Genomic DNA, 24283 nt, shown 5'->3' with positions numbered 1-24283 from the left:
CCCGCCTCGCCCTACCATTTGATGGATTTTTAATGGGTTGGCCTGCTCCGTCATGGGTTGACCCGTTCGACAGCTCTGAGTAGGAAGTAAATATGGATTTGGGTGGCACAAGTGGTGCTCGCATATGAGTTATCTAAGTTCAATGCAATCTAAGCCTTGAATTTGCACCCCTTGCAAGCCCACACGTGAGAGAGAGCCTCTCCCCATACATATTCACATAACTTCAAATCTTATGATTCAATATAAATCAACCTCATAGTCACTTATTCCCAAATGTGGAACTAAACTTCCATACAAATGGGAGTCCATTTCCATCTACCTCTTTTATTTCTATTCACATTTCCAACAAAGAAAATAACATATAAAAAAGAAAGTGCAACAACTAGTTCATCGTGACTATAACTCTTCTTCAAATCAATAACTATTGTTACATTGTGATAGTGACGATGATCATGATAGAAATTGTCACACTTTGTGAAAAGAAAAAGACGATTCAAAAGAATAAGCACTTGAACCATACGAATATTGAAAGAATGACAAAAAATGAGGCCAAAAATAAAAGTTCTCAAAGAGGCAAACAGAAGAATTAAAGACAATCTAATAAAGAAAATCCTAAAGTAATAATGTCATGCTATGCTATTGTTGTAGAAAATAAAAAGGAAGGATGAGAAAGAAAAATTAAAGAAAGCTTTTTTTGTTGTTAATTTGGATGATACATATGTTTAGATGATGAAGCCTTCATCGTCGAAATGGTGATCCTTGACTTTGAAGAGGTTGAAGGCGAGGTATCGACTACGTGAGACATAAAAGAGAGAGAAGAATATGTTTTAGATTTTCGGCCTTACGTCAACTTCATACTTTGTCTGCGTTGACTTTTCTAGTTGAGATTTTCTGAAAATGGTCAACCCGACCAATAGATAGATCCACTTTAAGAAAAGCCATCAAGAGTCTATTTTAAGTCAATTTACTTTCTAGTTGTATAACCTTTGTTACCAATATTAATTGTCATAAAAGTTACAATATTGGTAACAAAGGTCAATATGTTAAATAATTGCCTTAGTTTTTGTTTTCCATTTGTCTAAGTTTTTCCATACAGAAATAAAAGCATTTTACTGTTCTTGAGTGAAACTTGAGACAGAGACAGATTAATCATGCGCGGTGAAAGACAAAAGAGGTAAAGAATTTCTCATGCACGTTAGATTCTTAGTTTCCTTATAAGTCGACTGGATCCAGACAAAGATCCGGTAAAAATTTTAGCTAAATTAGTTTTAATTCAATACAATTAAGAACAAGATCACTACGAGCAGCAGGATAATAAATGAAATGTATAATAATTGATAAAACGAGCTCTGCTTTGCATAAACTCTATCGTAAGGAAAGTATACTCTGTCAGTGAGATTCCTCCACCTTCCTTCCCAGTTTTCACGGCCATCTCCCATGGCGATGGGGGCCAAGGATTCTTCTTTTTTGAGAGCGCCTTGGGCTCCCACCAGCTCTGGCCTTTGCTCGCCGCGATGGGAATCATCCACCGCAGCATGCTCGCATCTTGTTCCCTGATGGTTTTGCTTCTCCTGCCCCGGTTGTCGCATTCATCAGGTATGCTCATTGCCTTTCTGCCTGGTGTTGTAGATTGATCCGGCTCTCTGCTCTGCTCGCGCGCTTATTCTGTTTCGGGTTTTCTAGCCGACGGGTTGTCGGAAAAAGTTAGGGGTGTGAATTTGGGAGGCTGGCTCGTGGTGGAGGGTTGGATCAGGCCTTCCCTGTTTGACGGAATTCCCAACCGGGACATGCTTGTGCGTTTCTGGATCACTGTCTCTTTCCTTCTATTGCTGCTTCTAAGTGCTCTGTGGACGGCACTGGTTTCGTTTGAATGGTGATGTTTATGGCTGAAATCGTGTTCAGGATGGAACTGAAGTGCAGCTCAAGTCGGTGCTGCTGCAGAAGTATGTCAGTGCTATTGATGGGGGTGGTGGCAACGTGACTGTGGACAAAGATGTGGCATCCTCTTGGGAGACCTTCAAGGTCTAGTATGAATAATGGAGCAATAATTATTCATTTGGCTTTGATTGATTCCTGAAGTTTTGACATTAGATATGTGGTGAACATACTTAAACTCTTTTTTTTTTTTGGGTGTGCATTCCTAGCTAAGAACCAATATGGCTGAAATCCTTAAAGAAAGTATTCTAGGTGATCGAAAAAGATGATAGGGAAGTTGAAATTCTGATGGAACATGCAATTTTGAGCATTGTGATTAACCCCACCCTGATTTGGTATTCCAGCAATAATGTTTGGGCTTAGCCCTCATTTAGATACTCCAGAAATAATGTCTTTTGTACCTTTTTTTCTCAGTAAAGTTGACGGCTAGGCTTCATGCATACAAGTTCAAATTGAGTGTTTATGTTATTTAGTTTTTCTTGTCACATTGATTTCTTGCTGTCTAGGAATACATGAAGATACCAATCTTTTATTTTCATGCGGTAGTATTTAGAAATGCTTGACACTAAAAAATTGGCTCTTCGATGAGTTTATAAGTAAGCCAGACTTTGACATCTGCTTCACATGAGAGTTTCTGAATATTAGACAAAAAAATAAGAAGCCTACAACTCACCTTATCATTTTGTTAAAACACTTGCCACAAAATCAGTACGGCAAGCAAATGTGGGACTATGCTATGGAATCTAGGGAGGTATATGTGCGTGAACTGCATATGAAAGGTGCTGAGATAAAAAATAACATGACTAATGATTTGTTTAACATTGTACTTCAAAATTGACTAACTCTAAATTCTCATGTGTACAAGTTAAGGATATAGGGAATTGAATGTTTGTTCACTAAAAATAATGCTTGGATGAGCATAGTGTTGGAGGTGTGGAGCCTATGTAGTATGATCGGCCGATTTATGCAAGAGGTCTTGCTCTATTTACCCTTAAGCTTTATAAGGGTCTGTGAATTTCACACTTTGATTTGATTTGGTTATGTAATTTGATTTTTTTCATACCAAAAAGTTTCATATGAGGAACAGAGGAATCATTTCATATGATGTAGTTTTGAGAACGTAGTAAGATTGTTAACTCCATATGCACATGGATGTAGCCAAATTGTCGAACCATATAATTTCTTTTATCTTGTTCTCTTCTTTGATCTTGTTTTCTATTTTTATGTTTCATATTTTAAATGCTTCTCATTTCTCAGAGTGTGTAGGAAGCTGTTTGAGTACTGACATGGAGATTGCACTAACACCTAAAACAAGTTCAGATAAAGTATCTAACTAATTTAAAAAGAAAAAAAAAGATATATGCCAGTGCTTGTTGCTAATCTGGTAAATAGTGTTAAAAATTATTAATGACAAATTTTCACTTAATCTCTTATTGTTACTGTTATTGCTTTTAATTTTTAAATTATCTTTGTTTTCTTCTTCTTCAAGGAACATTTTAACTGTTTCATGGCAATAGTTTGGCCAAATTGTTCATTGGTAGACCTAATGTTTGTCCTAACATGATAACTATTCTGATTGAAGCTGCTTTATGCCAGCTGTGGCGAGTATCTGAGTGGGAATTTCAGTTCAGATGTTTTGGAGGTCAATTTCTAACATCAAACAATGGTGGGGGTCCAGTTTCTGCTGCTGCAAATTCACCATCAGAGAGTGAAACATTTTATATCGAAAAGAACAACACCAGGATTCACATCAGACTTTCAAATGGAAACTACATAAAGGTATTGCTATTAAGGTCCTGTCTGTTTATGTAACTAGGCCAGCATAATTATCAAGGCATTTTGCATTAGAAAATTTTAAGAAAAGCCAAGTACGACATCTCAAATTTGTAAAATTTCAAAATAGGTAACAGAAGGTAGTGCTCTCATGGTGAATTATCAAGGGGAACCAGGTTGGGATAATAATGATGCGACATTTGAAATGACTATCGTTTACAACTTGCATGGAGATTTCCAGCTTGCAAATGGATATGGACATGACATAGCTGAAGAGATCCTGATGGTTAGTGGGCATACTGTTTGATATATCCCATGAATTGTTAGACTCTTTATTCTCATTCTTTATCACACGGTAAATACCATAGCCGCTAGAAATCTATTCCATAATGTTGATTGGTGATGTAGAATTCTTCTTATCACTCGGGTCGATCTTCTACTTATTGTATCTGCAACATACTAAGCATGGTAGCCATACTGTTTTGTCTTAGACATGGTATCGATTTATATATGTTCAGGATCACAGAAGAAACTTTGTTTCGTCTCAAGATTTTGCTTTCCTATCACAACATGGTATCAATACCGTTAGAATTCCTGTTGGATGGTGGATTGCATATGATCCTGACCCACCTGCTCCTTTTATTGGAGGATCCTTGGCAGCATTGGATAGAGCATTCGCATGGGCAAAGTATGTTTCTATTTGTTAGCTTATTGTTCTTTTGAGAAGGGTATTAGGCTAAAATTCATTTAAAGAGCATTGAAAATGCTATTTGTGTTTATTAGAATGTTGTTTGGAGCATGCATGGAAAAACTTTTGGGCTAATTCCATTTGTTTGCAAATTCTTCAAATTTTGAAATTCGCTTTGTTTGATGCAGGATCCATAGTCTAAAGTGCATCATTGATCTCCATGCTGCTCCTGGTTCACAGAATGGTATGGAACATAGTGCCAGTAGAGATGGTTCAATCAGTTGGCCAACACCAGACCATGTCTCTCAAACACTAGATGTCATTGATTTCTTAGCAGCGAGGTAAAAGCTATTCTAGTTGACTGAATTAAGAAAGAAAATTAAAGTCCTTGTTACTCATCTCCTTGTTATGTCTTCTACTTGGACACTTTGTTTGTATCCATGTCGGGCGCTCATGTTCAGACACCAAAAGTTCGAGTGGACACTCAGAATCATCATTGATCACAAGAATTTTCAGAAAAATGTTTTATCCACAATCTGTGATACAACCTAACAATATGAACCATACTGCGCATGCATGTATTTCTCTTACAAAATTCATCAAAAGAAGCAAATAATTTTTAAAATTAAATGGCATAACACAACATTATCAATGTAAAATATCCTCTAATTTTTTTATAGCTCTTGCTAAAATCATCATAATATAAATCTCTTCCTATCAACTCCTGCTAAAACATGTAAAGTTCATTGCAACGTATTAGGGACATGCTAAGTAGATTCCCTAGAGTAAGGTCAAACATTATATATAGAAAGCTAAGTGTTCAAATAATAAGATAAAGAAATTAAATTTAAAGCAATTAATATAACAAGTATTGAATGATCTAGAGGTGCGTATAAGGGTGCAAGTTTAATATAGAGATTAATAAGTCTGAGCATTCAATAGGAATATTATAAATTAAGCAAAAGATGCCACAGTCAAGTACATAGTATCATTTAAACATACAAGGATGCACATTGAAATAGCATTCACTCAAACCAACATCTCATACTATTGACAAATGTTGTGTTATCTAATGACATACCAGTCATAGTCAAGTGCTGAATAAAACCATAATCAATAACATAAAGAGGTGAACACATTCCTGACATATGAATGACTAATGGAGCCATTTTCACACTCCCTGTGAGAGGTATACATATATTCACCACTATAATTCACATTGGATAATGAACTTCATTGTTATCACATCTGTTAAATCGTATATATAAACTTTGTCTATGATCACCAAAGCTCTCGTTCAATAGATCTAGTCTTATTTTTGTGTCGATCCTTATTCTTTAGGATGAAACTTGATTGATAACGTCTTGATCTAGATTATGCCCTCGAGGGTTTCATCCTCATGAGGTCTTATACTCAATACTTATAAGGAGAGAAATACTGTGCCATGCTTATATGTGTTTGTGGGATGGGTAAATTTCAATTCTGTTATATCTGTCTGATTTTGATGGAAATATAAATAGAAGAAATTGATGAAATTGAATTCATTCTTCTCTATTTCCCTCCAAATAAACAAGAGAAATCAATTATTTTACTTAATTTATTTCTTTTCTCTCTTATTTCCATCCAAGTAAACACAATATAGGTAAAATTGCTAATATTGAAATCAAATGTGCTGAATTTGAAGTCGTACCAAACAAGAAAAGGTAGTGAAAATCATGAACTCAGTTAGCATTTGTTTCCAATGGCATTCTATCAAGATTCTCAGTTCAACATATTTTATGTTTGATATCTTCATTGTCCATGTTTGTTCTTAGCTACAAGATTTACTTCTTTCTTAGGTAGAAGTGTAATTTTCATTATTTCTGCTCTCGACTATTTGGAATTAAGTTATTAGTAAGTCCTTCATAATCCTCATAATCAAGTTTAAAGATTTCCACTTGCATTTGTTAGTTATAACTGGATCAAAGTTCTTGTTTGTCGTATACCAATAAGATAGTGAACGACCAATGCATCTTTGTGCCAGTGGGGTGCCAAAAGTGGAGTATAAATTGTCATCGAACATTATAAAAACAACATTTTCCGTTAGATACAATTCAACGATTTTCATATCATTTGCAGGTATGCAAATCACTCTGCCCTATTAGGGATTGAACTCCTAAATGAGCCTTCTGCTGCTTTAGTCCCCTTAGACATTCTAGTTTCGTATTATACAAGGGGATACCAAATTGTTCGGAACTACTCAACTTCTGTCTATGTTATCATATGTCAAAGAGTAGGAAATGCAGACCCAGCAGAGCTTTACCAAGCAAATATTGGAACTTCAAATGTTGTTGTGGACTTGCACTACTACAATCTCTTCGATCCATATTTTGATAACATGGATGTTACTGGAAATATTGAATTCATATACAAGAAGAGAGTTCCACAAGTGCAGGCATTAAAAAGCGCAAATGGGCCTCTCGTCTTTATTGGTAAGTTTGTTCTTTTAGCTTTTCGACCACACTAATATTTCGCATTACTCTCATGTGAAGGGTCAAGTGAGACAACAAAACTAGAAACCCAAATTTAAATTAATTGTTTATCTAGGCATTGTCCCAAATCTGCGATGAGTTGTTTGATGCGTATTACTTTACTGCCATGAAAATTTTGTTTCAGCTTTAGTTTGTTCAGCATAGACATAAATTAGACGATACAGGTGAGTGGGTTAACGAGTGGAAGGTGGCAAATGCCTCAAGATCGGAATATCAGATGTTTGGAATGGCTCAGTTAGAAGCTTATGAGGATGCTTCTTTTGGTTGGTGCTACTGGACACTGAAGAATGCTCGAATGCATTGGGACTTCAAGTGGAATATCAACAACCGATATCTTCTGCTTGGTACTACACAGATCATTGTGCTTAATTATGATTATTATAGATCATCATATATTTGAAGCATTACCTTTCTGACATTCATGTTTCTTCCCTTCCTCAAGCACAAAATTTGAAACATTAGTAACTACTGAAACCTCATTTTGCAGGAAGCTCATCGATTAGAAAGCCAGAACTTCTCCTGTTGTGTTGGTTGGCATGTGCAATAATACTAATGCAAATAGGATGACTACAACAAGTTGAAGGCTTGTAGTTAAGTCTGTAATAGAATATAATTCAATATTCTTTTCACATAATAAAGAAAAAAAACTTTTTTTATTTAATTAGACTAGTGGATGATTGTGTAGAGCCATGCTTGGATGGTTGCATTGGTCACAATGGAGCCATGTCGTCTGGGACTCCACCAAGAACTGCCCAGATCAAACCAGGTTTAGGTTTAGACAATGGTGCAGGATTTTTTTTAGACCTGACATGCTTGACCCATATGAAGAATCCAAGCTCTTGGAGATCACAAGAGCTCGGAGGATTCGATGACTTGATCGATCAAATCCGAGCTCTCGGAGATGGTTGAGCACTTGAGAGTAAGAGAGAGATTGTATTGAATTATGCCCCCAATCAATCTCCATGAGAGCCTATATACTTGGTGACTAGTTGAAACAACATCGGTCATACAAAATTCAAATTTGGAAACAATGATAGTGTTGATAGTTGATTGACAAAGCCGACCATACAACCAATGCAAGAAATGAAAACCTATGGTATTTGTGCTGTCTATTCCATCCAACTGATGTATATCCAATCCTGCAACAAGATGATGATTATATCTTTACTATTAAACAACAACCATCAATATTTTTCCCATCGAACTTCGGTATTATCAATCTCAACAACAGAATAGGTATGATTCAGTGTCCAATATTTATAATCCTGGTTGGATGGATCATTCATATCTCAACTATGGGAATGCTCAACAAATGATTATTGAGCAACCTCAGTACTATTAATTTCAACAATAGAATATGTATGATTCATTATCCAATACATATAATCCTGATTGGATGGATCATCCAGATCTCAACTATGGGAGTGCATAACAATAGATTACTGAGCAACCTCAGTATTACCAATTCCAATAGCAGAATAAGTATGATTCATTGAATACCTATATTTCTGGTTGAGCATTTGAGAGCAGGATAAGAAGGTAAGTTTGTATCAAATCATGCCCTCTAACCAAGCCCTACGAGAGCCTATATACCTAGTGACTAGTTGATACTCTAGTTGACTGGTCATACAAAATTCAAATTCGAAAATTATATACTATTGATTGATACAAAAATATGATAACGCTCACACCAAGTGCCCCTCATCACCAGTCCCACAGTTAGATGAAGGGAGGTAAATAACAATAATACTGTTGATAGTTGACTGCCTGAGGATTCTCGATCGATTAGATTTCATCCATTTGATTAAAGTTTAAATATTAATGCTCAATACCTCTAAAATTTGTACTTTATTTTTTCAACCCAATCAATTGTAACTATCTAGTTGGTTGGATTGATTGTCTAGCTGACTAGCATAGTTTAAATCAATTGTGATAGTGCCCTCGCCTGCATTAGGTTGGATTGTCATCTCAATTTGATTCGACTCATTCACATAAAAGTCTCATCTCAATATCAGATGCATAGAGCTCAATAGTGTTTGAGTAATCATTTTCTTGCTGCTCAAATACAAATTGATCTTCATCCTCTAAGGACGCAAAGTTAACATGATCTCCATTGCCTTTTAAATCATATGCGTCTTCATCTAGCTAATGCGATGATCCATCTTCCTCCTCTATTGTAATATTAATGTCAACTTGTATTATATTGGAATACAGTGCAGTCTCCTATGTATTTTGTGTTTTTGACTCACAATGATGTCCTTAGTTGATGGTTTGCCTAGTGGATGAGGAAGACAGTAATTCAATAGAAATGGGTGAGTCCCTGAAAATAAATAAACTGTGTTACAAAAAGAAAATGATATAAAATTATTTACGGATAACAAATAATTTATAATTTAGCACTACTCGTTATAATGTTGTAGTAGCTACTGAATCATAGTTGCTACAACGTTCTGGTCTAGCACATTGTAGCAACTATGATTGAGTAGCTACTATAACGTTGTCTCTACTACAACAATGACAATCCGATGTCTACTACATAGGAGGAAGATGTTCAGGACTCGAATGAGAACTGAACTGATACTAAAATATAAATTCTAAATAATAGGACGAGGCAACAACAGGCTGTTAAAAGATAAACAATAGAAGATTATCACATACATAGGAGAACACACTGCAAATGGACAAGAGATTTTGAAAGAGGATTTGAAATTTTTGGTTTTTTCAAGAAGCACAAAACCCTAAATGTATTGGGTTTTTGCTTGTATGTCTAATAGCTTTAGACAAGCTTAGAAAGGAAGCTTAAGAGACAGTAGGCAGGCGGTGCAGTGGAGTTGATCGGCGAAGAAAATGAAGGGCGAATAAAGGATTTTGAAGGAGGGTTTAAAATATTTGGATTTTTCGAGAAACACAAAATCCTAAATGTATTAGGTTTTTTCCTTGCCCACCCAACTGACCCTAAACCCTAAATCCCCACCCTGCCCAATCAACTGATTGTTGATGCAGTTTGTCCCGATTGTTGTTTTGATGTTGACACAGATTTAAGTTAGCCGACTAATGTTGCCTTTAGTCGACTGATGTGGTCGATCAGTCGAGTCATCTTACGTTCTACTTGCTCGGAGTTGATGACAGTCGACTAACACATCCAGTCGAGTCCATCACCTTCAGTCAACTGATGTGAAGCTCAGTCGAGTCGTTATACCGTCTGATTGCCATCAGTCGATTGATCTCCAGAAACGACTTGACTAGAGTTAAATCCAGTCGACTGATGAGACGTATCGGATGTAATAACTTAGTGCCAGTCAACTGATCTTACCACATCAGTCGATTGTCACCTGTGAAAAATGGAGTTGGAGAGGGCTTGGGAACTCGTTCTCTGGACTAGGTCAGAGAGGGCTCGGGAGCTCGTTCTCTGGACCAGATGGAGTCGGAGAGGGCTCGGAAGCTCGTTCTCTGGACTAGGTCGGAGAGAGCTCGGTAGCTCGGTCTCTGGACCAGATGGAATCGGAGAGGGCTCGGGAGCTCGTTCTCCGGACTAGGTCAGTGAGGACTCGGTAGCTCGTTCTCTGTATCCGATGAAGTCGGAGAGGGCTTGGGAGCTCGCTCTCCGGATTAGGTCAGAGAGGGCTCAGTAGCTCGTTCTCTGTACTGGACTATGGTCGAAGAAGGCTTGGTAGCTTGTCTCCAGACCGGATCATTGTCAGAGGAGGCTTGGGAGCCTGTTCTCTGAATACATGGTCCAATGTAGTTGACTCGGGTGAGACATGAGTTGACCAAGTGATCAGATTGTATGGGAATCGAATTCACTTCAGTGTGATCAGTGGATGGATCGATTAACCAATGGCTAGGATAGTTAGTCGATCACCGGATCGATTACAAAGCATTCTGTGAGCAATTGGATATCCCACAGAATCCACCATAATTGATTGCTTGATCGATTATGGACAAGCGTAATCGATTCCTTGATCGATTACATGGTTTTCTGAGAAACCAAGTTATGACGTTTAATCGATCTCACGATCGATTATATAACATGGTAATCGATCATCTGATCGATTAAGTCACGCTGAAATCGATTACAAGGATGGTAATCGATTCCATTCTCTCTTAATCAATGTCTTGATCGATTATGCCTATACTTCTGCGTATTTCTGCTCTTTGATTCTCTTTGATTCGTGCTGATGTATTTCTGAGTTTGCTCTGAGTTTGCATATATTTGAATTCAAATGAAAGAACAGGGAGAGTAGGGAGAGTCAAGGTTGGCTTTCCATTTTACCAGATTGTTTGATAGCCAATTTCTGGATAAACGGCTACTGGCGACGACTGAATTCGACTGGCAACTGGAGAGGATGACTTCAATGGACTGGAGGGCTGATGAGTCAATATTTCTATGCAATTTTTTTCAATTCAATTCTGGATTTTTACTTGAAAATAATTATTAAATGAATTAATTTGATTATATTTGTGTCATGTGGTATAATTGAAGGTTGGATTATAATTTCTATGATTTAATGGCAAATTTTACATTAATTGAGTTTATTTGATTTTTAGGGCTCAAATCGGTTCAAGTTCGAGTTCAATCGCAATCAAATCGAGCTAATCTGCCCAAATTGACCAAGCCAACATGGAAGACATGACCTAGATCGAGCCCGATGAAGATCTCTCAAAATTTTGAAAGTCCTAAGCTGCCTTTAAGCCCTAGATCAAGTCCAGATCATCAAATTCAAAACGGACGGCCAAGATGCAGTGATTAATCAACCCGCAACTATATAAACCAAAGTTTAATTGATTAACGAGCGGTTACTGTTCTTCATTCCCCCGCCGCACGCCTGCCTTGCCTTGCGACGTACCTCCACGGGAAGCTTCAGCCTCCCAAATCGAATCCATCGTATTCCCTGATCCTTGAAGAAGCTGAAGCCGGTCGATTGGGTATTTTTCGACAGCTGGAGTTGAGCGACGGAGAGGTTTTTTTCCGCCGGCCGAAACCTCTGTTTCCGCGAGTTCCGACAGATCACAGCACAATCCGGCGTCACGATTCCTTTGAGGGGTTCTCCTAGGACCGTGGAGCCGCCCTATATCATCATCTATCCGATAGGAGCACGAAGAAGAGAGGAAATCCAGTTTGCAACCTGACTTCCGCTGTGCAGCAACCTGTTCTTGGCCGGAGAGGGTAGTAATTGGAATTCAGAAAAAAAAAATTGTGGAAAGTGTATCAAGTAGAGTATCAAAAATCCTGAGGAGCTGATGAATACCAATAAAGTTAATTCAATTTAACCACTTATTAGACAACAAATTCAGATTCTACTAAAGGTGGTGGAAGAAAAAAAAGGAGAAGAACAGAATGATAAAATAGGAAAAAAAACTCAGAAAATTCAGAATCTGTTTTTATTCTTCAAGCTGAGTTTGTATTTTTTCCAAGTACTGATCTGAATTCGAATTGCAAGAAAATTGTAGTATGATGAACAATGGAAATCAAATGACAAACTGGAAAAAGAATGGAAGGAAATCAGGAAGAAACAGTAGAAAAAGAGAAATTAGAAAAAAATAGCAAAATGCAGAAAATGTAGTTATTTTCCAGCTGGGTTTTGAAATTGTTTGAGCACTGATCTGAGCTCAGATTGCAGGGAAATTGTAGTATTATAAGCATTAGTAATCAATCTACAATGTGGAAAAAGAATGGTTGAAAAACAGTGAGTAAATATGGAGAAAAAGGAAAATATCATTTTGATTTTTAAAAGGTTTTTGGATTTTAATGTGCCATTGATACCTTGCAATTATGGTTTCATGTGAAATGAATTTTGCTTGCTGATGATTGGTTGTTATTTCTTAGCTCTTTTGAAACTTTAATGTGAAGGAATTGGGTTTGTTTGCAAAGAGAAACAAAAGATAGCATATATGGTGGAGTTTGAGGCAAAATGAGGAAAAGAGGAGGAGAAAGTATCAAGAAGAGGAATTGGAAATGTTTAAACCAGATTTGTTTCATGGAATTGAAGAGTAAACAGAAACAAATGTGTTACAAAAGAAATAAAATAGAAAAGAGGGCAAGAGGTCATTGGTTAGCATTTAAGTATATCCATATCTACCACTACCATGCATTTTCTTTAAAGTTCCTTTTCTTAACCTTGTTCTTTCAAAATTCTTATCTCATTTGTTTCAGTTCATGATTGCTTATTGTCTTCAATAATCCTTAATATTTGTGGATTCCAATCCAAAAATGCTAGTGGAGAGTAGATAGCAAGCAAGCCTATGGAAAGCATGAAACATGAGTGCTTGAGTGAGCTCCACTCTACATTGATCGTGACTTAGCATTTAGGATGAGAGCCACTAAAAATTATTTAATAACCTTGTGAGCATGAGTGTGATACATTTATCTCAATTAATCATGAAGGATGAAATTTGCTAGGTGGTTAGCCAAGAACAAAGGTCTAATTCATGGCCTAGATTTTTGATACTTAATAATCCTAGATAACTTTCTTTCAATGGTTCTCTAATTATGATTGAGGATGATCTAGGGGGGTACAATAGTAGGAGTTTTTCTTAGTTTTATTATTTTGGCTTGAGCGGGACGCTCAAGGGTAAGTGTGGGGGAATTTGATGAGTTAATGTTTCTATGCAATTTTTTTCAATTCAATTCTGGATTTTTACTTGAAAATAATTATTAAATGAATTAATTTGATTATATTTATGTCATGTGGTATAATTGAAGGTTTGATTATAATTTCTATGATTTAATGGTAAATTTTACATTAATTGAGTTTATTTGATTTTTAGGGCTCAAATCGGTTCAAGTTCGAGTTCAATCGCAATCAAATCGAGCTAATCTACCCAAATTGATCAAGCCAACATGGAAGACATGACCTAGATCGAGCCCGATGAAGATCTCTAAAATTTTTGGAAGTCCTAAGCTGCCTTTAAGCCCTAGATCAAGTCCAGATCATCAAATTCAAAACGGACGGCCAGGATGTAGTGATTAATCAACCCACAACTATATAAACCAAAGTGTAATCGATTAACGAGCGGTTACTGTTCTTCGTTCCCCGGCAACGGCGCCAAAATTTGATAAGCCCTAAATTGAGTGTCACGATAGGGCTCCAAATTAGAATTTATATTATCGAAAATCCACGAGAAATACAAACAAATGTAATATAGGGGCCACGAGTCGTATTTTTCCAAGGACTAGTAGAAACTTGTTTAATTCGAGCTTACGTGTCGTGTTTTTGGGTTTTTGAATATAAAATGGTGGTTTTGGTATTTTCGGAATGAAATGAAAATAAAGAATGCAATGATTTAAATGGATGCAAATCTAATGCTGGTTGAAAGCAGAATACACTGAATAAAATCCTAACAGTAATCTCACTGCAGTAATGAAAAACTATAAGAAACCTTACTATTAAAAGATGAAACTAAACCTAAATTGAATCTAAGTGGATTTCTGTTTAAAGGATGCAAGCAATGACTAAAACACTACAATAAACTGAACTATTCAACAAACCTAAAAGGCAATCAAAAAGCTTAAACCTAGTTATCTAGCTTCTGGAGATTTGGCACGGAACAGAACAGTCTAGGGAGAAATTAGCAAATGGAAATCACGAAACTAATCAACTTGATACTAGAATATCCCCAAAACAACTTAACTAACAAGATTATTTAACCACACGAACTCAATTGAAGGGTTGAATAGTAGGTTGATTAACTACCGATTGTAATCAGAACAAAAAAAAAAGAAACTTCAGAACTCAGAAATTTGCAAAACAGAAAAGTGCAGAAATTAGTAAACTCCTCCTCTTCTCCTTCGAATCCCTTTGGTTGGTTGTCAATCAGCTGTTGAACCCCTTTGAAAGCTTCGGATAGGTCGTTGTGTGGGTTGCTCGTTGCCAGCACCATGAATTTTGCCCCTTCGTTTCATCAACCGCAGGTAGAAGAAGCTTCCGTTTCAAAAGATGAAGGGGTTATACCTCTTCATCTCTGAACGTTCAACATCTCCCACTCGTCCAAATCAATCCATAAAGGTAAATGATCACAAAGATCATTAGGAATAAAGATCGATAGTCACAAAGATCATTCAGTCACCAAGACTAGTAAGAGCATCCAATTCATATTTCAGGGAAAATGGTTCGTGCGACAACAAACACATTAAGCATTCATTGCTAAGAAAATTGTTACATCTTATATAGCTGCTCATAGAGCGATCAATGGTAAGAAAAGTTGTTACACCTAACTTAGTCGCTCCCCAAATAGTACATAATCATTTTTCTGAATGACACAGTCATTTTGTCTGATGGCTCACAGCCATTATCCAGGTGGCACATAGCCGTTCTCCAGTGATACCTAAATCACTCTTCTGGTGGTACATAACCATTAACCTGGACTCATTATGTCTTGCTATTTACCCAGATTAAATAATATTTATTTACATCAATATGAACATCTTTAATCCCTCAGTTTGACTATCATGTCAAGAGCATGTTCCATATTTATAATATTCACAATCATTTCTATACATCTATGCTTTCTAGAAACGACATTTACACTGAAGTCCCCATTTTCGAAACGCTGGGAAACGTTTCCATATGTGGAAACTTACAAGAAACGACCTCCTTCCGAAGTGGCTGTGGACTTTGTGCCACTCCCTCCCACTCTGATCCAAAAGCGTCAGCTCGAACAGCGCCCTGACATCGGCCCCCTCACTGGCCAGCGCAATGAACAGAGACACAACGCCGCAGCATCCTCCATGCTCTTCCCGTCGGGGTAGAAGTAGACAGCCCAGTCGTAACCCCCCACGGCGAACGTGTCCAACGTCGTGTATTTGCCGATTCCAATCCCCTTAAGCAGCGAGAATCCGAAGATCTTGAAGTGGTGGGAGCCGTTCAAGGTGTCAGTGACGGACGTCGAAGCCGTCTCCGTCGGAGGCACCGCGGGGAGCGCCGGCGAGGACAAAGTAGACAAGGAAGCCCGGGCGAAGGGGCTACCCCTGCAGACCCTGCCGCCACCCATCCGAGAAGCGCGAGATTGAAGCTGATCGTGGCAGCACCGAGCTAGGGTTTCGGAGGCGACCAAGAATGAATCTGCGACCGCGAGCAAGAGAGAAGGAATTGGGGAAGCAACAAAACGGCAAGGGGCGGTGACGTGTATTTAATGGAGAGGGGTAGCAAGCCACCTAGCCACACGTTTTGCACCCTACGGAATGATGATTGGAAGTGAGCGGGGCCCGCCCAAGGACCAAAGCCCCATCTACTGCGGTGGACTTTGGCGACTAACATGAGAGGCTGAGGTCCGGGTACAATTGGACAGCTGAGTAACCTAAGGAGAAGACAAATTGATGTGTCCATGCTCACAGTATTTGATGAGGTCTTCGACGTTTCCAAAAATCTGGAAACTTCAACTATTCAACCGCAGGTAGAAGAAGCTTCCGTTTCAGAAGATGGAAAACCTGAGGAGTTTTCCATTCGTGATCGCTCTTTCGACGCGAGCAGCCGCCGCCGGAATCACGCTACAACAGGTAAAATATACATTGGTATCAGAGCAGTAAATTATTTTTACCTGTTAGTTCTGCCCGGTAGCCTATCTCTGTTCTCTGTTCGCAACAACAGACGCGAACAGTCGCACGCGCTGCTCGCGACAGCGCAAAGGTGCTGTCTGCGTCTGCGGCCAGTGACATGTTCTCCGACGAAGCTGGCGCAGGGGCGTTTTGGGTGGCAGAAGAGGAAAGCCGGCAAGTCTGGTGGATCTTCCGTGGTTGCCCGTTCACTCGCACACGGATGTTGCTGTCGTCGCATCTCTTCGTTTGCCGTCGGAAAAAAAAATCGGCAGTGTGCTTAGTGCATAAGAAGAAGAAAAAAAACGGTGGTACTGCGCTTTTAGTGTACAGAAGAGAAAAAAACGGTAGCAGCAGAGTTTGGATTAGGGCAAGAAAAAAAAGTTTTTTTTGAAAAAAATTTAATAATAAATCACATGTTGATTCTGATGATGGGTCAGATTCTAATTATGGGACAATTAATCTGTTGAATGAGTTTTTGATTAATTAGAAAAACCGAATTATATGGAGGATCAGTCCAATTCATTAAAAAAAAATGCCAGATGTGGTTGGTGGTGGGAATCAAACTTCTGATTTCCACAATCACAACAAGAGAAGTAAACCACTAAGATCATATGCAATTGAGTTAGTTTCATTTGCATATTGTTCAATTTAAATTGGGTTGTTCATAAGAATTAATTGAGCTTTCAGATTATTGAAAATCTGGATACAGTAGTTGATCGGATAATCGACTAGAGCTCTTAAAATTAAGAAAATATAAATATTTCTTGATATGTGTTCCTAGTGTGTTAATTATATGCTTTTTTTAAAATTGAAATGAATCAGTTTTGTACTGGTTAGTCGGTTTTGTACTGACAGTATTAATTTCAATTTCAGATGTCAAGGATCATTACCGCCTTAACTCGTCGCAAAGTGCGACAGAATCAACTAAGGGAGGAGATTCAGTATATTGAGTATGACTATGCTCTCGGAGTTTGAGGACATATTGGAAGACTTGATCGACTATTTTGAAAACTAAAGCAAACAGAGTTTCCCATCCTCGATAATTACAGGATCTGGGCTTTGATGCGTTCATTGTCAGGAAGTCCAAAGGTGATAGCACACCAAATATGGGAGCTCTCCGAAGGAAAAATCTCATATGCACAATTGTGTAGAACTGCTTCACCTTGAATTCCCAGAAGAAAATTCTGAAGAAGATCCAGAGGAAGAACCTGAGGAGGATCATTTTGTACATTCTATACAAAATTTTGCAATTGGTCCACCTCAAAGTGTTCTAGCAAAAAGTGCACTAGTTGAGCCTAGACAGATTGGACACATATTGATTACTACTATACTAGTGTCTATTCTAGTGGGAGTGGTGTTAGCTTGTCTCATGTTTTAGAGTTCAGTTGTTATGACTGTCATGATGAAAGGACAGTATTAAGCTCACATAATAATGTAATAAAAACTGTTGTTATGTATGTTATCTGTTAAGAAAACAATTATGATTGGTTCATAAGAATATGATTAGTTCATATTTATAAATGATTAGTTCATTTAATAAAATGTATGTAATTGAATTGATCAATATTTTTCTGATTGGATCATACGAATGATGAGTGGTAACAAGGTTATCACTTGATTTTGTAGATCAGCTTAAATTAATATTGAGTCAATTATAAATACATATGAGTTACACTGAATTACTAAATAATATGTTTATTTATGATAGATCATGACAACTAAGAACATCATAGCTGAACTCAACAAGGGAGAGAAACTAAATGGGGATAACTATAAAATCTGGCACAAGGTTGTCAAAATCGCGAGTCAACTCGGCGAGTTTACGAGTTTACGAACTATTATTTCAATTTCGTGTTGAATCAGTTTAAAATCGGGCCCCCCTTGTAAACTCGCGAGTAAACTCGGTAAACTCGCGAGTCAACTCGGTCAAACTCGGTAAACTCGATAAACAAAGGAAATCTTTGTTTGATGTTTCCTTTTATCAAATTTGGACAATGGAAGCTTATTTGGTGTATCTATTGGACTATTTTTGTATAAAATTTTAAATTTGTCATTTTGTAACTTGATGTTGAAACATAAATTTTGAAAATTTCATATCTTTTCATGTTAAATTTTCATGTTTAGTCTTTTTTTATATGTGAAAACATGTTGTTGATAACTATGTTTATGTTTTTTTATTAGATATGTGAAATAGTGATGAATATGAAAAATCTCTTGCTTCATTTGATACACATGCACTGATAATCTTAGTTTCTGATAATGCTTACGGGAATTAAATTTTGATGTTGGTATAGTTTAACCAATGTTGAACTTGCAGGTGCATGAATGCCTTACCTGATGATTACATCTCGCTTGTTCCGAAACTGTTAATGGAGACCATGTCTGATCTGGGTGCGAGTTTTGTGTCTCATGTCAATCTTGCAACTGGAGATGTTGTTCCCGAAACAAGATCATTAAACAAAGGTTATGAATATAAACAATACCAATCTATTTCTTATTGTTTTAAAATATTTATAATTAAATGCATGCCCATCTGATGATTAGCATTGGCTGGTTTTTGCAACTTGTGAATTTTCTCGTATTGTTCAAATTATTTATTCGCCAAGTAGAAGCATGACATTTAAGTATTTACAGAATATCTGATGCAACACTAGATATATCTCATATTAGAGGACAGGAGAATGTGTGTTTTTATTTGCGTGAATGAATAGAGTAATGGGATAAGACTTTGACATCTTTTTTACTGTCCTAATTGGTTAAGATAATTTCTAATAATTGAAATTTTATAGATAGATCTGCCTTTATGAGTAGTGCTTGGTGTTTTGTCTGGTGACTTAAGTTAAACTCACCTTGTCTATTTATCTATGTTCGAAGGAGGTTTACAACTAACGATATCATTATGTTTGGGAAGCTCCACCAACTATCAACCATTTCTTTTAGTTTATTTTTGATGGTGATCATCATAATCATGATCAGCATAATTGTCGTCTTTATTGTTTTAGATCTCCATACATCTTGCATGTGGACTTTTCGTGCATGCTAACAACAATAAATTTTATTTTTAAAAAAAATGCAGGTATAATAGATATCCTTTCTGGGGACATGCCAAAGGGCACCAAAGTTCTAAACAAGCATCTTGAGTCTCTTATCGAACTACACAACATGACGGGAGTTTTTGCAAGGAATGTTCAGCATTTATTTTCTGAATCTGATGTTCAAGTTCTAGTGGGAACTCTGAAGGCTGTTTATTCTCCTTATGAAACCTTTAAGCTGAAGTGCGTTCTCTAAATCTTGTGTGCTTTACCTTTTTATACCTTTGCTTATGCTTCTAGCTAACACCTACCCTTGTCAAATGGTGAGTATCTGCTGCCAAAGTACATACTAAAGTAGTATCTTGTTGACAAACTTGATTGTTTTTTAGGTATGGTAAGATGGAGCGTGCTATTCTTTCTAATGAGATTTCTGGGTTAGACATTCGTGGTGCTGTTGCACGAGGTCTGGGTGCACAAGGTATAGAACTCAGTGAAACTGTCCGAAGGATGGAAGAATCTATTCCACAAGTTATTATGTTTCTTGAAGCTGCTGTTGAACGATGCATTAATTTCACTGGTGGTTCTGAGGTCCATGAGCTTATTTTAGTGCTTGATGACATAATGTTGCAATATCTTTCAAACCTCCAAGATACACTAAAATCTGTGCGATCCATTTATGGGGTTGATAATATTTCACAAAGTGATCAAAAGAAGGAAGGAGCAGCACACATTGCCAATATGGTATCTGAGGAGGAGGAATGGTCTATTGTTCAAGGAGCTTTGCAGATTCTTACAGTTGCTGACTGTCTAACTAGTCGTACATCTGTTTTTGAAGCTTCATTACGAGCAACTCTGGCTAGAATTGGCACAACACTATCAATTTCTGTACCTGGGTTAAGTTCAGACCAATCTAATGAAGCTAATAGTGAACAGAATGAAATGGGTGTTGCTAAAAGGGCAGGTTTTGATGTTGGCACTCTGCGTCTTGCAGATGCACCTGATAAAGCCAGGAAGCTTTCTTATCTCCTTGAGCAGGTATTTTGGTTTTCTATGTTTTTTCCTCTTATTTCGGTAGTTTTCCTATCGGACGACCCAATATATATTTCTTTTTAATTTTTTTATTATCCTAATAAGTATTCTGTCTTAATCTGAACAAACTAAATGAATCATTTTTTTTTCTTTTAATATTTTGGATTGTCTATGACAGCTCAATATAATCGTGTGTTAGGCCTTTTACTGTCAGCATACACTGCTCATTGTGCTTATATTTCACTGGCAAAGCGCATATCATACATGAAATATGCTAGACTCGTATTTAATGCTTCTTCATATGATGCACAAAACATGGTAAAAGAATATCATATTTTCAACTTGTTTTAGAAGATTCCACCAAACAAAAGGCAAATAGGTACTTCCACTTCTACGATGTTACACACTATGCTACTCCTGAGTGATACAGCCTTGTATTTGTTAGCCAAACTACAAATAGCTGGGACTCATGGGTAATATGTCGTTATACCACTTTAATAAACAACATTAAATTTTTTATGATTTTTTTTTCGTAGCTATTATTGTAAGCGAACATATTTATGAACAAACTTGATACTCTGCTCTTGATCTGATGTTTGTTCAGCATGTCAAAATATGTAAAATGAATAATAGTCTAAGTTTGTTGTCTATCTCCTTGGCACTTTGGATGCAGTTGCATGTAAATATATAAGATTTTTTAGTAGATCAAAATTTAACTATTTGTGTAAGCTCAACATCATTTATAGTTGAGCTCAGTAAAAACCCAAGCTCTTGCTTACTTTTCTAGCAAACAAACTTAGACATAGTCGAGCTTGGCCTGGCTACACTCAGTTTAAAGCCCTATTCTTAACTCTACTATGTAGCATTAAGATAGTTTAGGTGATTGTTACTTATAACAACATTTGTTCTATGTTGCAGTCCAAAGATCCACGATTTCATTCCCTTCCTATGACATCCCAAAGGGTTGCAGCATTTTCTGATACAGTTAATGAGCTTGTTTATGATGTTCTTATTTCTAAAGTTCATCAATGTCTAAGTGATGTGTCTCGGCTGCCAATTTGGTCGTCAGTGGAGGAGCAAAGTTCCCGTCCACTCCCAAGCTTTAGCGCATACCCACAGGCCTACATCACTAGTGTTGGAGAATATCTTCTTACTTTACCGCAGCAGTTGGAACCACTAGCTGAAGGTATCTCTACCAGTGAGTCTAGAACTGAGGAAGCCCAATTTTTTGCCACTGAATGGATGTTTAAGGTAACACTTCTGATCGTTTATCTTAGGTTTTCTTTTTGTCATAGGATTCAAAAATTATATGGATTTTTTCGAGCATGGAATGATGAAAGCCTCAGGCTATCGACATTTTCTTTTTTCTTTTTCAAATTCAGATCCAAGGAGACTAAACTGAGTTTTTTTTTTCTCTCTCTGTGTGTGTGTATTTTCACGTCCTTATTCTTGGCTGTTGTTTGGTGGAGAAATTCAACTCAAAACTCACATAATTTGACTTTTATGATGTTTAGGTGGCTGAGGGTGCAACTGCCCTTTTCATGGAGCAACTAAGAGGAATTCAGCACATCACTGATAGAGGTGCTCAGCAGCTATCAGCTGATATCGAGTACTTGAACAACGTCCTCTCCGCACTCTCGATGACCATCCCCCCATTCTTGAACGCATTCCACGTCTGCATCTCAACCCCAAGAGACCAGCTTCCTGATCTCATCAAATCAGACAGTGGGAACCACCTGGATATCCCCACGGTTCATCTCGTCTGCAAGATCCGTCGCATATCCTTAGACCAATGATTTTGAGTAATCCTCCACATTGCTATGAAACAACCTGTTCATTCTTACAATTTTTTTGTTTTTGTTTTTGTTTTTGTTTTTTTGCTGCTGCTGCTACTTTTTCCCCTTCAAATCTTAGAAAACTTTGATTTTCTCCAGATTAACAACGACATTTCAGAAACGTCACTACATTATTTATCTACTGTTGCGGAAGATGTTCTCAGGTCTACGGTTCAGGCTAGGCACTCATACCATCTGTCATGAAAGGACGGACGGACTCTCCAGGCAATTAAATGGCATGTTTCTGGCGGCCAATCAATGTGACAATGAATAATCGAAATGAGTCGCAGCAATTAATATGATACAGTTGATCGCCATAATGCAACAAACAACCACTCCCACATTCATTCACTTCACTTCGAGGCCTATGTGCAGTGAGGAAAGCCTTCATCTCATGGGTTGTGGATCACTCTTCCGGCCAACAGCGCCGCCTCCATCACCGCCTCGATGACATCCGCCACCTCCTCCACCGTGCACTGGTTCCCCTTGAACGTCGTCCTCCCCGCCCCGGCCGCCTTCACCTTCTCGATGCACTCCGCCAGCTGCCCGTTGCACTCGTCGCTCAAGTAGTCATCTGCATGCCCATATATACGATCGACGAACACGATTGATTAGATACATACATTTCACTTGGAAACAAAAAAGGAGGATAGGATTCGAGTAAGATGGATCAATAAATAACGTAACTGTTCTTGGACTGGACGCAAGCGTCGTGCACCATGCAGCAGGCGTCCAGGGCGTCGCAGGGCTTCTCGCCAGGGCACCCCGTGTAGAGAATGCCGCAGTACTTCCCATATCGCATGAAAGGCGGCACTGCCAATTGAATTGTGACATATATAATTAATTGTTCAGTTCAACAAAACAATCACTGCCTGCCTATTAATTATACTACTCTAATTTAGCTTCTTTTAATTTGATCTCCCCTTGCCTTACCACTGCAATGCCGAGACTCACACTTCCGGCTGCATTGTCTCATGCTCTGCATGCGGAACAAGAAAAAACGAAGAAGAAACAGAGCATTAATGCTTCATTGCTCAAGGAAGGAAGGAAGGAAGGAAGGAAAGAGTACACGCGCAGCAACTTCCTACAAAATCTGGGAAACGAGAGCTAGATTGATCACCTCGTTGATGGCTGCGTTGGCGAACTGCACCCCGACGTTGAGCGCGTTGACGGAGGAGAGAGTGCTGGGCGACAGCAGCAGTAGCAGCAGCAGCAGAAAAGGCCTTGAAAAAGACATGGAAAGCTTCATCGTTTCCCCACCAAATTAATCTGCTTCAAGATATTTCGGTGCTCAGAAGGAAGGCGAGCCGCGATTAGCTTTATAGCAGCTAGCTAGCGCGGAGCAGAGCAGGAAGCTGCTCCGCTGTCCTGTTTGCTGTCCTCCCCGTGACTAGTAGATTCGGTGCTGTAGCTCTCCTGTCGTCATCAACGTTTTGAAACGCGGAGTCAAAATTCCTGGGCGTTGAGTCCGATCACTTCAACTGAACGATTAAACGAATTAACATCTAGATCAATCCTTTTGAAATTTTGTGTAGATGCTAAGTCAGATACCATGGATGTGGATGGACAACATCTACATCAGTTGCCATAAAATATCTCCAAGTCCTTGTCGAGCATCAGAAGCTGACAACAATATGTCAAAGTTGGAGTGGATGGTTGCTTGTGAGGATGAAGGTTATATACCAAACTGGCCTAGAAAATATCTGAGGACTGGGCATCGTTTCATACGCTCAACGATCCTGATTTCTTAATTTACTATCAATTAAAGAATGGTTTATGAGCTGCAGTTGTTTTGCGATCAGAGTTCATATGAAGGAAGACATCGTAACAAAAGCATGAGAAATGAGCTTAATGTGGTACTTGGACCAGTTAAAATAATGCCACCAATAATAGGTTCTAGAATCAATGAATGAATGAAATCTTGC

At 38.0% G+C, this 24283-nt stretch overlaps 3 protein-coding genes across 3 annotated transcripts; 2 read left to right on the top strand and 1 right to left on the bottom strand.

The window, feature by feature from the left end:
- The first annotated feature begins 1514 nt into the window (after positions 1-1514).
- On the top strand, positions 1515-7523 carry LOC141847945 (putative glucan 1,3-beta-glucosidase A). Its single transcript, XM_074736052.1, has 10 exons — positions 1515-1596; positions 1684-1793; positions 1903-2022; positions 3532-3714; positions 3839-3994; positions 4227-4396; positions 4585-4737; positions 6515-6867; positions 7092-7271; positions 7415-7523. Exons 1-10 carry the CDS (start codon positions 1515-1517, stop codon positions 7492-7494), a joined length of 1587 nt encoding a protein of 528 aa, XP_074592153.1. The 3' UTR covers positions 7495-7523.
- Positions 7524-18784: 11261 nt separating this feature from the next.
- On the top strand, positions 18785-22484 carry LOC141847801 (conserved oligomeric Golgi complex subunit 7). The gene is made up of 5 exons (XM_074735889.1): positions 18785-18925; positions 19539-19737; positions 19884-20529; positions 21442-21774; positions 22038-22484. Exons 1-5 carry the CDS (start codon positions 18832-18834, stop codon positions 22317-22319), a joined length of 1554 nt encoding a protein of 517 aa, XP_074591990.1. The 5' UTR covers positions 18785-18831; the 3' UTR covers positions 22320-22484.
- A 135-nt stretch (positions 22485-22619) lies between these two features.
- On the bottom strand, positions 22620-23705 carry LOC141847800 (phospholipase A2-alpha-like). The gene is made up of 4 exons (XM_074735888.1): positions 23479-23705; positions 23292-23337; positions 23046-23171; positions 22620-22932 (listed from the first exon to the last, which is right to left on the bottom strand). The coding sequence occupies exons 1-4, from the start codon at positions 23605-23607 to the stop codon at positions 22751-22753; spliced, it is 483 nt and encodes a 160-aa protein (XP_074591989.1). The 5' UTR covers positions 23608-23705; the 3' UTR covers positions 22620-22750.
- Positions 23706-24283: the final 578 nt, after the last annotated feature.

The sequence above is a fragment of the Curcuma longa genome, chromosome 16, assembly GCF_044706935.1.
Source record: "Curcuma longa cultivar G26 ecotype Majalengka, Jawa Barat chromosome 16, ITB_CL_G26_1.1, whole genome shotgun sequence".
Taxonomy (NCBI): Eukaryota; Viridiplantae; Streptophyta; class Magnoliopsida; order Zingiberales; family Zingiberaceae; genus Curcuma; species Curcuma longa.
This window is presented reverse-complemented; position numbering and strand designations above follow the sequence as displayed.